The sequence below is a fragment of the Apiospora hydei genome, assembly GCF_038363865.1.
Source record: "Apiospora hydei strain CBS 114990 chromosome Unknown utg000006l_segment0_segment0, whole genome shotgun sequence".
Classification (NCBI taxonomy): domain Eukaryota; kingdom Fungi; phylum Ascomycota; class Sordariomycetes; order Amphisphaeriales; family Apiosporaceae; genus Apiospora; species Apiospora hydei.
The window spans coordinates 449,217-463,204 of record NW_027117365.1 but is presented as its reverse complement, the minus strand read 5'-3'; the positions used below and the strand labels follow the sequence as shown (position 1 = coordinate 463,204).

Sequence of the window (13,988 nt, the reverse complement as noted above, 5' to 3'; positions counted from 1 at the left end):
TTCTTTCGTCCGATCCTTCGGATGCTTGGCGCCCATCGATCAATGACATGGTAGACGGGGCCTTGGCAAATTGCTTGTCAAGCGGACGCGTGGCTAGGGGGGCCCCGAGCTCAGATTTAGGTCGAGATGAGGGTGGGATACGATACGGAGAGAATGCAGAACGAAACAATTGGCAGCTGTGTGTTTTTCGCTGTGTTGTGTGTATGTGCAGAGAAGTCTAGAAGCGTCCTCGTCGTAGTACTGGCTGTGGTGCATGCAAAATTACCAGTAGTATGCGAGGAGGGGTGCGAATTCCAGCGGTCCCGAACGGTTCGTGTTTGGTTTAATTAGGAACACTTGGAAATGGGATTCGCATTGGCGAAACGGGGCGCCGGAAATGGTCGTTAAGAATTACCCGATAGACAGACAGACAGCGCGACAAGTAAAAATGATCAACACTGTCAATTGCTGAACAGCCTCACAGTTCGTTCGGTTCGAGTCGAAGCAACAGCAGAAGCAGAGCCTCAACCCAACGAACAGGCTAGGCTAGGCTAGGCATGCTGATCGATTCGATTCGACCTGGCGAAAAGATGGGCTTAGCTAAACATTATTCGAACGTGATCGAAAAAACACAGGGTCCTCGGGCTCCGTGGACTTGGAGATTCCTAGTCTCGTCCCAGCAGGAGCCAACTCGCCCCAGACAATGGCAGACGATGGCGGACACATGGCGCCCGCTTCTTTGATTTAGAGATGCAGCCAAATGTTCTTTTTCTTTCATAACTGGGGCCCATGGGGACGGTTCTCTTGTTCTGGGCGTTTGAAGCATGTCTGGAGGGCGCTGGTCTGCGCCTCGTCGAAAAAGCCGTTTGCCCGCATCATAACCGTCGTCACAAGGCGCATGTTTGCCTAGTTGGGTAACCCGGCCAGTGGCTGCAAGGAGTGCAAGGAGGCGGAATCTGAAAGAAGGCAGGATCTGATGATGTCTCCATCACGATGAAATTCGGATGAGGAAGTTTCCTGGTGGCTTGGGGAGTAAGACGTCGTTGACCCCCACTCAACCGTCCTGCGTTTGCTGCCTGCTCTGCCCTGCTCTGCCTGCGATGGCTACCAGCGACAGACGACCTGCAACAACAACGGCCATTTTCGAAACAAATGGGCGGGCCCCGGGCGGCTTCTCGCGCAATAAGCTTAAGTGTTGCTGGCCTGCTTGGCGCCTTGGCGGGTTGCCGTTAGAATGGAAAACCGGGCCCGGACTGTCATGGCGGCGGGTCCGGCCCCGCTGCGAAAACCGGGCTGCCTGTTACACCTTTGGTGGACTGCCACCAACTGCACTCATTCTCTCTGCAGTACTGCCCTCAGGGCCCCTAGAGTCGCATAGATCTGCATTTCACGGAGGTGAAGGCGAGGCAGCGCTGCCAGAGCTTTGCAGACGCACATTGCACGCTGTGTTACAGGACCTGCCGCAATAGCACCGACCACTTTTATGTGCTCTTTGGAATTCTTCCTCCTGTAGCTCCTGCTACCTGCCACCTGCTACATACCACCTGTTTGTACCACCATCCTAGGCACATCAGGCACATCAGGTAAGGCACCTCGGTCAAGGAAAGGAGCCCGGGGTCCGGGAAGCCAAGGAGCCAGGGCGTTTGCATGCTGCAGTCAGAGACAGTCCTGCCCTGCCTGCACAAACATCGCCGAGTCTATCCCGAAGGTAACCTCACCCGTACCAAGATGGCACCCCCGATGTCCATCTTGGGTCACTGGTGCGAAACGGCCAAGTCGAGGCGACCCGTATGGGATGCACCCTAGCTGATGAGCCGTGGCTAACTTGGCTGACCTGTGCCGCCATCCCTGGCCATCGTCACCGGGGTTTCATGTCACGCCACTGATAGATAAATACAGAATCGTCAGACCAGTTTTTTTCGATGTTTCCCTCCCCTCTTGCCTATCACTTCACTTCTGCATCCCATCTTTCCAGTTTCCCCTTAGCTGACTTTCGCTTCGCTTCGCCCTTCCTTCAGCTGGCCTGTTTAGCATACTTACGAGTATCCTTTTCAATCGTTTTCTCTATTTCAGACATTTTGAACTAATATTACATACACACACCGGCCTTGTTGTTCTGATTCCCTCTTTCTTCCGCAAACAAATCCAGATCATCAAGATGCGTTCCACAACCGCAGTCCTCTCCGCCTTCTTGGCCGTGGCCCATGGCCAGAACATCATCAGCGCCAAGGGAAATTTGGGTACCAGCAAGGGTCTCCAAGGTAAGCCAACGATCTCACTGCTTGGCAGTGTCCAGCCTTACCATATACGATATAGTATATGCAGGAAACAAACAAAGACTAACCACAACATCATCCTACAGTGGACCCCAATGACCCTTTTGATATGAACATCATCAAGACCTCGGAGATTTCTGCCAACGTGGTCAACCAGTGCGGCCGGACCGTGGTGGGCAACATGGACGTCGGCGCTAACACCGAGGTCGCCCTGACCAAGGGCGAGGTCACCAAGGTCACCAAGGGAAGCAAGGTCCAGGTCCAGATCAGTCAGGACAACGCCCAGATGAGCGGCGGCCCCTACACCTGTGATCTGGACGACCAGTCCAACGCCAAGGGTGCCACTGGCCAGATCAAGCTCCAGCAGGTCAATGGCAACGGTGGTGGCAATGGTGGTGGCAACAACGGCGGCAACGGCGGCAACGGCGGCAACGGTGGCGGCAACAAGTTCGGCGGCGGTGGCGGTGGCAACCCCTTCGGTGGCCAGGGTGGTGGCGGCGGTAACCCCTTCGGAGGCCAGGGCAACAAGTTCGGTGGTGGCGGCGGCGGTGGCCGCTTCCGCATGCGCCAGCTCGAGGTCCGCCACGAGACGCACTCGCGCATCGGCGCCCGCGCCAACACCATGACCCTGACGGTCAGCATGCCCAACGACCTGCAGTGCAAGGGCTCCTCGGCCGGCAACGTCTGCACGGTGCGCTGCATCAACAAGCAGGAGGTCGGCGGCTGCTTCGCGGTCCAGCAGACCGACGTCAAGGCTCTGCCCGGCAGCAACGCGCCCGGCAATATCCAGACCGCCCAGACCAAGGACGGCATCGAGACCCAGGTCCTGCAGAACAAGCAGGACTTCTCCGCCGCCGCCAGCGCCATCGCCAACGCCCAGGGCTCCTCCGACGACGACCAGCAGGACCAGACCCAGGGTGCCGCCGTCGCCAAGGCCGTGCTCGCCCAGCAGCAGAAGACCGGCATCGTCAAGAGCAACGCCGGCAACCAGGCTAACAACGGCAACAACAACAACAACAACGGTGGAAACAACAACAACGGCGGTAACGGCGGTGGTAACGGCGGCAACGGCGGTGGCAACAAGTTCGGTGGAAACGGCGGTGGCAACGGCGGCAACAAGTTCGGTGGCGCTGGTGGTGCCGGTGGCTTCGGAGGCTTCGGTGGTGGCCGCGGCCGCAACTAATTTCCCATTTCACAAGTTCACGCTTTCAAGATGGTTTATTAGTCCATATCACATAAAATAGCCGCGCCGGGCCCTACACAGCGCTGATGCTGCGCCGTCAGCTGTGTACGGAACACACCCCGTGCCTGTATCCTTTATTCTCATGTCTGTTTAGAGTTGATGTTTACAATTTTTTCTCAGTTCAGCTGCCTCATAGATTTCGCGCCTGCTAAACCATAATCACCGTGTCCGTAAAAATGACAAACAAAAGTTCCTCCTTCAACCTCGTGGTGTCTTGTCTTCGTGCTGTCTGTTTCGAGTGCTAGTGTCTTGGGAGTTGGTAGTAACTACCAAATTTGCTTCATTAGTTTGGGACGTTGTCGATGTCTATCTTTTTGGACGGGCTGTTTCATGTTCGTGGCATTATGTGCATACCCGAAAGTTGAAACGACACTGAAAAACCGGGTGTTTCTTTTCTTGGCACTAAAGATCGCCGAGATCACCGACGATGCATGAACGTGTGCTGTAATACCAAAGGCGGGAAGTTTCCTACTTTCTATTTTTGGTACAAAATACGTATACACTGCCTCGGGCACGGATTGGGAGTCGGTTCGGAATGCTAGTCCACGGGCCCGTTGAGTACGAAAAGAAAAGGAGGGGAAAAGGGGGTGGAAGGATTCCGTGCCTTGCGAGTATCATAGCCGCGCCTGCCTGCATATACGAGTCGATCACTCCATAACTAAGTTGGCACATGGTGCTTTGGCGTGTTGGATATCTCGAGCGTCTTGGTCATTGTGCCTCGTTTCTTTCGTAGGGTCAGCATCTAAATCAAGATGGACAGCCGACGAGAGCCCGCCCTAGCTTTTACTACTCGCTTATACGATTCCTCCTAGAATACGGCAACATCGGTAGTGGCGTACCAGCACCAGACCAGCTCTTCTTTGTTCACCCTCCTGGAATAAGATCATGTGCTACTTGGAGCCAGGTGTTGTTGAGACCGATGAGGACTCCTTCAAAACCATTAGTGACTTAGCGCGTGCCGAGTCCTTCCATTGTCCCAAGAGCTCGCACCCTCTCACATGTGGGTGGCCACGATCTTCAACGACCAGCGGTAACCGCCGCGTATTCCAAGCCCGAGATCCTCGAGACGCAGTGACTATATCGGCGCCCTGAGCTTCATCATTCCGGGCGACAGACAGGGCGGTTAGAGATTCCCGGACCAGGCGCATCATCATCATCGCGAGCTGTCCCAGATCTGGCTCGACAAGCGGCTTGAGGAGTGCCGATAACGACAAGAAGAGAGATGAAGACCGCCTCTGACGCGGGAATCACTAAATGATACGGTCAATCTTGTTGATCGTCGTCCGATCCGAGACAACGGCCACTGCTTTCTCTCTCTCTCTCTCTCTTTCGTTCGAGCCCTTGCAGAACCCGGACGCAGTGCGACCAGACCACCGAGTGAGTGCATTTCGATTTCACGAATGAGAGACATCGACTTCGCCATGTTACACACTCCCCCGTGCTGGCCAGCTTCCCTTGGGTGATGTAAAAGCGCTGCTGATGGCTTATCCCACTCGCAGAGAAACCAAAGCAAGAGCGAGAATCAAAGCAGCGACGAAGATTCCGCAGGGGCTTCCATATATGTAAGTCGTAGGTAAGCTGTAGTGCCGAGCGCCCATCTTGGGCGGAGACAGGGTTGAAGCTGGACTGTATTTAGGGTGAGAGTTATGGTTTGTGACTAATTGAGCGAGACAGATGTCTAGGGTATCACATATGCCTCTGAGAGGCCACGAAAAGTAGCGAGCAATGACTGTTGAGTACGCAGTAAGGTCGTATTGATTCATCAAGCTATTCCGAACGATGCAAGCATCTTTTCCTAATTGCTATAAACTTCCGAAATGATAACTCCTGGTATACTTATAAAAGTCGAGAGAAAGATTTACATTCTGGTGCCCAGATTGACATGGATGGCCTTCTCGCTGGTGTACGCCGCCAGACCAGCCTCGCCGAGCTCGCGACCGATGCCGCTCTGCTTCACACCGCCGAAGGGGATGCGCGGGTCCGAGTCTTGCGAAGAGTTGATCCAGCACATGCCGCTCTCGATCCGGTCGGCCACTCTGTGGGCGCGCGCAATGTCCTGGGTGAAAATGGCCGAGGCCAGACCGTAGGTGCTGTCGTTGGCCATCTCCACGGCCTCCTCTTCCGTCTTGAAGGAGGAGATGGCGACGAACGGGCCGAAGATCTCCTCGCGGTAGATCGTCATGTTGCTCTTCACGTTGGTGAAGACCGTGGGCTCAATGAAGTAGCCCTTGCCTTGACCGACACCCTTGAAGGGCACACCTCCAGCGGCACATATGGCACCTTCGGACTTGGCCACTTCGACATACCCGAGGATCTTGTCGTACTGTTCCTTTGTGACCTGAGGACCCTGGAATGTGCCCTCTTCGAACGGATCGCCAACCTTGTTCAGGGTCTTGATGGCATCCTTGAACAGCTCGACAAACTTATCGTAGACCGACTCATGTACCAGTACGCGCGATGTGGATGTGCAGATCTGGCCGCTGTTGCCGAAGATACCGAATTGAGACCACTTCGCCGCTTGCTCCAGGTCGGCATCGGAGAAGACGAGCAAGGGAGACTTGCCACCAGTCTCGAGGGTAATGTTCTTCATGTTGACGCTGGCCGTCTTCATGATGAGCTTTCCTGTCGCAGTTGAGCCAGTGAAGGCAACCTTGTCGATGTCGAGGTGAGCGGCAATGGCGTGGCCGGCCTCCTTTCCATGGCCATTAAGAATGTTGATAACTCCAGGGGGAAACCAGCCTTGGGGATCAAGCTGGCAAAGTACAGAATGGAGAGGGGGGTCTGTTCAGCCGGCTTCATGACCACCGTGTTGCCACCGGCCAGGGCAGGACCCAGCTTCCAGGCAGCCATGGCCAGGGGGAAGTTCCAGGGAATGATCTGGCCGCAGACACCAATTGGGTGCCGAACGGTGTAGGCAAACTTCTTGGGGGTTGTGGGGATGGTGTGGCCATGGATCTTGTCGGCCCAGCCAGCGTAGTACCGGAGTGTGGTAATAACCTCGCCAATATCGAACAGGGAATCGGTGTATGGCTTCCCGTTGTCCCACGTCTCGATAGTAGCCAATGTTTCCTTCTCGGCTTCCACTAGGTCTGCGAGTTTGTGCATCATAGCACCCTTATCGGAGCCAGATAGGTCGCGCCATGATTCATGGTTCAGAGCGGCCCGAGCTGCTTTGACGGCCGTGTCGACATCGCCAGCAGAAGCGGCTTCGACTTCACAGATAACCTCCTCGTTGCTGATGGGATGTTAGTGTTACTGTTTGTGGGTGGCAAGTGGTTTTGAGGGGGCAGCGATAGAGGAAAGTCTTACGTAGGGTTGATACTGGTGATCTTTTGGCCCGAGGTGGCCGCGACAAAGTGGTTGTTGATGAAGAGTCCAGTAGGCAGGTTGACCTTTCTGCCGTTGGGGGCAACGAGATCAGTCTTGAGGTCGGCCATTTCGTTCAGAGAAGTTGTCGTTGAGAAGGGATGAGATCCTATGCGAGGTGTGCTTCTCTGCAGGATGGAGTTGGAGGAGCGGATTGAATGAGATGAGAGAGAGAGAGCCTTGGAGTAGGAACGAATTGCGAAGGGGGTTGAGGGCGAGGCATATGTACTCCGCGCCGGTCTGAGGAACAGACGCGGGGTCCGCAGGCCCGGGGTGCGGCTTGAGAGTCTCATCTGAGGTTCGTTGATAAGTGATAAGGTAAGGTGGTGTGTGGTTGGTGGCGGCAACTGGCGGCACTGGTGTTGGCAGCGGTACTGGCCCAGGCACTGACAGGCACTGGGTGGTGGTGGTGGTGGTGGTTCGGGTGGTGGAAGGACGGACGGAACTGATGGAGGAATTGCCGTGGCACTGGAGACTGACCCTCCCGCTCTACTTCTTTTCCTTTTCGCGGCGGATTCCCTACCCAAATATACAAGATATGGGTAACCTTGATATCGGTTTTTTGGACCAGCGACGCCAGTAGCTTCTCACGTTAGTCAGGCCAGGTCCGGGGTCAATCAATTGGCCGTTCGAACGGGATGCGAACCGAGTCGTCGATCCGGGCCAAATGATGTAACCTGGGCCAGCCGATGACGGGCGCCAGAAACTGCGTCTGTGGTGGGGTAACATCGCCCATTCCGGTCCCCTGGCACGCCCTGGCGCCGGTGCTGGTGCCTTGTTCTACAGATAATATTGGCCTACGCCGCCCGAGTTTACCAAGGTTCACGGGCTGTTTGGTCGAGGCAGTGGGTTCGGCCCTTTGAGCCTCCTGCAATTCCCCCGGGCAATTGAAGAAGCGAGTATGTAATGAATCCAAACAGAGGGAAAACTCGGAAGACGGGCAGCGATTATCGCTGTTGGGCCGGTCGAATCAGCCAAAACCCTCAAGCTCCCCCCATCCTTCCCCGCGCAGGAGCCCCGCGTTGCCATTTCGTTAAATGGTTCGCTAAATGCCTGGAGTACGGAAGTGTGGGAACTTGTCAGTTGATAACCAGCCCCCAATCCACTCGGTCGCCTGCTGCTGGACAAACATTGACCATTGCAATGAAACATGCTTTCACCAATGCATCATCCAGCATTACCGAGCTCCTGCATCACATTGATGCCCACCGCGGAAAAATGGACCGAGCCCAGTTGATATTCAGTCCATCGTCGGCTTTATCGAACTCATCGGGGATTAGATTTTTGGCGCTCACGCTGCCCCTGTTTCTGCCCTGTTGCCCAGGCACTTGGCACGGTAGGTGCCGAAAATAGTGCTGGACGGACGGGCCAGCCAAGTGCCAAACAGCGGCCTAGCGTGCCCAAGCTCAACCTCCAAGCCCCTAAAGTTAACCTGAAAATAAGTCGGGGAAGATAATCCAAGACTTATCGGACTTACACTTGTAAGTCGGCGATGTGATACGCGACATCCTCAAACCATTCATCTGAATTCGGATGATATGTCCGATCCCATTCGCCCACACAAGTTCTTGGTTTCTTGGCTTGAAGAGACTTCACGATGCGTTGCCAGCAGCCAGCTCTCGTCGGCGTCCATGCCGATCAATGCCACCCATCCCAAAACGGCGCACTGTTGGCCCAAGTCCGTGTAAGAAGCAGAGTAACCCAACAACAACAATGGGATCCATCGTACAGCAGCTATGCGGTTCCTTGAGCGACGTCTTTGTTGAGTATGGCCGACCAATCCTGTGTGTCGCGGTCCAGTCAGTCCTTCCTAACTGGTCATGGAGCAGATGATGTCCGCCAACCGCCCTGCAACTGTGTCCGCTCCACTATCCCAACATGGTATATCGCGGCACAGTACATGGAGACCCAACTGACCCTGCCCTGACTGGCACCGAAACTTACTTTTCTGAGCTTCTCCGCTTCTGAGCGAAGCTCCCATTGCCCCGTACATTCCAGGGCCGGGACGCGTACGAGGAGAATACGATCACAACCTCCTGGCCGAGGTCGACGCACCCGCTGGCCACCATAATGGTCTCCCGGTGGGACCATCTCGTACGTTGGTGGCACCCCGGGTGCTGGCCCGGGGATCTTGCTCCATGTCTCAATGGAATCTGGACATGTGAATGGGAGTGACGCTCTCGACCACGTACACTTTCCCCGGACGACGTCTGGTGCACGGCGTTCTTGACGAGGTTCTCTTTGTCCCCGTTGACGTCGAGACGTGGGTGCGGCTCGTCTGGACACGTGGGCAATTGCTTCTTGAAGCTACCGTTTTGCTGCTATGCTGTTCTCGTCAGTAAGGAGCATGGTCCTAGACGCTTTGCGCAATGGTAGAGCTCGGTGTGCTGCCCACCGCTACAGCGCACCACGTGGCTCAACATCGAGACCAGGAACTCGTTCTCATGGAGGGAGTCCGCGGTGGACGCAGCGGCGTCAGCAATGTTTCGCCCGCACCGGCACTCTGTATCGTAGGTTAACTTACAGACCGAAAATTCCCGCCCTTTACTACCGTGGAGCAGTCGACGCCGGGAGAACGATGCTCAGTGCTGGGCCACGCTGAAGATCAGATCAGCGCCCCGAAAGCTGCTCAGGCCCTCGACATGCTTGAGGCTAGCATGAACTATGCCGACGTCGAAACTGACTACCTCCCACGTTTCTCGGAGCCCGAGTCCCGAGTCAGGTCCCGAACCCGAAACATGTGGTCTTGAAGAATCGTCGGGCGACTGAACCACCTTGGTTTCCTGTAGCGCAACGAACAGCCAAGAGTCTCTGTCTCATCTCGAACCTCGAAGGATAACTATGCCAGAAAAGGAATACAAGGCGAGCGAAGATCCGTAACATACATAACTGACAATTGTGTAGTTGGAATACGTTAGACCAAGTGATGGCGTACATCAAGGAAAGTTCCTCGCACGTCGGATTGAAGTGCCAGACAAGTCACGTTAACCCTAGACGATGCTAGCTCACTATATGGACCCTCGAGCGCATCATATCGGCCATGAAGCCAAGCTACCACCTTTCTCCAGGTGGCGAGCGTGGCAGAAGGTCTACCCGCTGACTAACCATGGTCAACTCTGCTCTTTAGCAAGGGCCAGTATAGCACGAGCATCTCAGCTTCCAGACGAAGCGCGGCAACAAAAGGCGCTTTGAACCCCCGACAATCGCCTTGTTTGGTAGAAGATGGTATGAGGGAAGACGGCGGTCTAGGCCATGAGCCAGCCATATCTGACTTGTCAATGCATGGTATAACAAAGGATTCTTGGTTTGCTATACCTTTCACAAAGTGGCCATTATACCTTGTACGATGGCCTCCTTTATAGCCTTGAGAAACCGGGACACAATGCACATGGGGCGTACTTATGCCACCGACAGATCCCCAGCGATTGATGTTTGAACCACATTCAAACACCACCAAAAAGCCACTTCACTTCACTTTTCCTCCTGATTCGACCAGTACCTCCCGGACTTCAGTGGGAAATAGCCTGTTTTTTCTACCAACTATCGAACTAACGAACACCACCGTTACCGATTCACACTTTCAATTTGAACTTACGTTTCATCGCAAGCAGGCTTGCTTCACCATCTTATTATTTATCACTCTACCCAAAATGTCCTCCTTCCAGTTCAAGCCCAACGCCCGCCCATTCGTCCCTTTCAGAACCCTGTCTGAAATGGCATTGGGCCTTTCTGCCAAACACGCCAGCGAAGGCGCGGCGACCCCAAGCGTCAACAGCAGCAGTAACACCAGCATCTACGACGACGAGTGGGGTTTCAGCAGCAACAAGGTTGAGTGCCAAGCCATCTTCCAATACCACACCTGCCAATGCCGCACGCGGACCCCCGTCTGGGTCTGCCCCAAGAACCAGTCCAACTGCTCCCACCCCAACCCCTCGATCCTGGTCTCGGGCCTGCCCCACGCCTGCCGCGTCGACACCAAGGTGGGCGGCCGCGCCTTGATCCTGCAGCAGAAGCAGCAGCAGGAGCAGCAGCAGTCCCGAAGCAAGAAGGGTAAGAAGAACAACATCCAGAACCAGCAGACCGGCCCCCGCACCGAGGCGTGCACCGCCCAGGACCCGGCCAACGTCGGCTGGCGCGGCGACACGGACGCGGCGCTGCACACGCAGGTCCTGACCCTCGAGAATTTCCCGGGCCTGACCGCGGAAGACTTTGACGAGATCGTGCCCGTCTTCGTGGCGGACGGCAAGTCCTGGCGCGAAGAGGTCTGGGAGCGCCACGAGCAGCGGCGGGTCGCGGCCTACGCCTCCTCGGAGGAGTCGTCGGAACCCGGTCGCAACTCCGACTCCTCTTCCTCCGAGGACGAGGACGAGGACTGCGCGACCGGCACTGCTTCTGCGGGCGACGACGCGATGGAGAAGTTCAACAGGCTCTTGTACGGTGCCGTTGGCTCGAAGACGCCTGCCGCCGCCGCCGTCAGCGTGGTCCCCGAGTGCGAGAGCGAGGTCGACGATGATGGCGATGCCGAGTACGACTGCGATGATGAGGACGAGGAGGAGGCCGCGGAGGAGAGACGGCCTTCGCTGCGCTCGCTTGTGGAGGACTCGGTGGCTGATGACAAGGACAAGAAGAAGTCTAAGAACTAAAGCCTAAAAGAGATCCAAAGGAGCACTTTACTTAGTTACTGGGTAAGTCGTAGGTCATTTTTTCATTAAGACGTATAAAGTGGTGGTTTTTGTTTTATTGTTAGAATTGCACGGGCCTGGTGTCTGTCTGGTAGTTCAAGGTAGGTGGTAATTTGCACATATTATTCATTAATAGAACATCGAGGGTTTTGGTTCCATAGTTGATTTATTAGCTATCCTTCGTGATTCGTGAGTCGTGTCTGCTTTAGCGAGAAAACCGTCTTGTGGTGCCTCGTGCCTCTTCTACCGATCGGCGAAGAAAGAAACCTAGTCTAGCTAACTTTTTGCCTGTTTTCTCTGAGAAGCGCGAGCTCGCGCCGTCTGGTTTCTCGCGCGTGAAGATCAATAAGTCCGTACAATTACACTCCATAAAGCAGCTCTTCTCTCGTTTTGTTTCCCAAGCCTCCCCCAAGAGATGAGCGAGCTGTTTCTCCAGCCCAATCGGTTGCACCCGTAGGTAAGTAGCTTCGCGCCACCTCCTCCCAACTACTGATGCTGCAGACCCTCATTATGCCCAGCCGGGGCCTTCCTTCCCTGAGCAACCCGCCTCTCCAAACTCCAAACCTCCAGCCCCTTCATCTTCAACTCGTCGTCGCCGCCCGCCGCCTCGTTAATTTTCTGTTTTTTGCGCAGCGCCTTCTCCCACGTCCCCGACCCACGCCTCCACGACGTCCAGCAGCACCGGCTCGTCGCAGTACTGCACCGCCGTCTCGAAGTCGCGCTTGAGCGCGTGGTACTTGTGGCACATGTGCCAGCCCAGCGACCGATCCGACATGGTCCTGACGAAGTGGTGGCGCAGCACCGTCAGCTCCCACTCGCGGCGGGCTTGCCAGTACGCCGGGGTCGGGCCGACTTGGGGGTGTGGTCGTCGGTGACGGGGGCGGCCGCGGGGTTGGCCGTTGAGGTAGTTCTCGCTGTCGTCGCTGGCGATTGCGACTTCGTCTTCGTCCTCGTCCTCGATCGACGGGATGGGGGACTGGCGAGGTATGGTGTCGGAAAAGGTCCAGTAGTGCTCGAGACGGGGTTCGTGGGTGCGGTCGTGGCCTTCGAGCAGCAGGGCGGGTAGTTGGCAGCCGATGGAGCGCGGGATCGCGGAGACGCACTCCCAGTCCAGAACGCCGGTGATGACGCCCGTGTCGTCGACGAAGATGTTGTCCATCGACAGGTTGGTGTGCCACAGCATGCACTTCTCCTCGCAGTTGAAGGGCACTGACATGTTGGCATTATTGTCGCCAGCGAGTTCAGCTACATCTTCGTCTTCGCTGTCACTCAAAAGGTCAATGGGGTCGTCCTTCGTGGTGCCTTTGGGCCCCTCCTTCTCCTCTGCAACAGGCGCGGTGAAAAGAACATCATGCAACTCCTTGAGTTTAGCGACCAGAGCCTGGATACGCCAAGGAATCTTTCGAATCTCTCTGTTCTCCAACTTGGGCAGCACGGCCTCAGCATCCGCACAAGCAAGGTCGAGCCGGTCGAAGGCCCAGTCTTTATAGGTCTCATACGGTCCGTATTGCCGACGATGTTTGTAGTAACGTCCGTTCCAGAAGAAGGGCATGGTGGCCTCGACGCCCTTGTGCTCGGGACGATGGTCGGGGTCGCCGGGCGCGGCCGGGTAGAGGCTCCCGATGCCCTCGAACTCGTTGTCGTAGACGCGCGCCGTGTACTCGGCCAGCTGCTCGACCAGGCGCATCTTGCGCGACCACTCCATGTCGTGCCAGCACTGGAACAGCGGCTTTCCCGAAACCTTGCGCATCAGGATCCACTCGCAGCCGACCGGGTTGTTGGCCGACACGCTGTACAGGTTCTGGACCACGCCGGGCAGCGGCAGCGGGGGTCATGGCCTTGGTCCAGCGCATTGTGGCCACCTCGCTCCACGTCTTGAGTTCCGGGCAGACGGGCACGGTCAGTTTCAGGACGTAGCGCTCGTTGTCCCACTCGACCTCGAAGAAACGGCTGTAGGCGCTCTTGTGCAGGAGCTTGACGTTGTACTCGACCAGGGGGCTCACCACCTCCTTGAGAAGCTCAACCACCTCGTGGGCTTCGGGTTCGCAGCTCCACACCGGGTAGGGATTGAAATAGTCGAACTCCTCGGTTTCCCATTCAACGCCGATTTGTTCATAGTTTTGGACCGACTTGGAGCTAGAGATGCTCATGGCATCAACTTCTTCCACATCTTCTGCATCTTCATCACCAGCTAACTGCTCAGTCGACAGCTGCTCACCTGAAAGCTTTTCAGGTTCTGGATTTGCCATCTTATCGTCGCGAGTTGGGCTGCCAAAAAGGATCGATCCGTCTCAATTGAGCGAGATCTCGCTCGATCAACGCCATCGCCAGCCTCGGGCTGGTCGGCTATGGCAGCTGGACTAGCAGACCCTGGGATCAAGTCGGTCTCAGGTGGGTTCTCTTCCTTGACAATAGTTGCGTCATTGTCATCGATGACTATCT

The 13,988-nt window shown here is 55.9% G+C and overlaps 5 protein-coding genes across 5 annotated transcripts; 3 read left to right on the top strand and 2 right to left on the bottom strand.

Moving 5' to 3' along the window:
* Window positions 1-2,137: 2,137 nt before the first annotated feature.
* On the top strand, window positions 2,138-3,438 carry PG997_007323 (uncharacterized protein; the record flags this gene model as incomplete). The annotated part of the gene is made up of 2 exons (XM_066811638.1): window positions 2,138-2,240; window positions 2,342-3,438. 2 exons carry the CDS (start codon window positions 2,138-2,140, stop codon window positions 3,436-3,438), a joined length of 1,200 nt encoding a protein of 399 aa, XP_066666980.1.
* Window positions 3,439-5,356: 1,918 nt separating this feature from the next.
* PG997_007322 (aldehyde dehydrogenase) lies at window positions 5,357-6,935 on the bottom strand (the record flags this gene model as incomplete). Its single annotated transcript, XM_066811637.1, is given in 3 exon segments — window positions 5,357-6,219; window positions 6,234-6,733; window positions 6,808-6,935. The coding sequence occupies 3 exon segments, from the start codon at window positions 6,933-6,935 to the stop codon at window positions 5,357-5,359; spliced, it is 1,491 nt and encodes a 496-aa protein (XP_066666979.1).
* Window positions 6,936-9,233: 2,298 nt separating this feature from the next.
* PG997_007321 (uncharacterized protein) lies at window positions 9,234-9,614 on the top strand (the record flags this gene model as incomplete). The annotated part of the gene is made up of 2 exons (XM_066811636.1): window positions 9,234-9,374; window positions 9,426-9,614. 2 exons carry the CDS (start codon window positions 9,234-9,236, stop codon window positions 9,612-9,614), a joined length of 330 nt encoding a protein of 109 aa, XP_066666978.1.
* A 900-nt stretch (window positions 9,615-10,514) lies between these two features.
* On the top strand, window positions 10,515-11,507 carry PG997_007320 (uncharacterized protein; the record flags this gene model as incomplete). Its single annotated transcript, XM_066811635.1, has 1 exon — window positions 10,515-11,507. The coding sequence occupies one exon, from the start codon at window positions 10,515-10,517 to the stop codon at window positions 11,505-11,507; it is 993 nt and encodes a 330-aa protein (XP_066666977.1).
* A 649-nt stretch (window positions 11,508-12,156) lies between these two features.
* PG997_007319 (uncharacterized protein) lies at window positions 12,157-13,795 on the bottom strand (the record flags this gene model as incomplete). Its single annotated transcript, XM_066811634.1, has 2 exons — window positions 12,157-13,347; window positions 13,409-13,795. 2 exons carry the CDS (start codon window positions 13,793-13,795, stop codon window positions 12,157-12,159), a joined length of 1,578 nt encoding a protein of 525 aa, XP_066666976.1.
* Window positions 13,796-13,988: the final 193 nt, after the last annotated feature.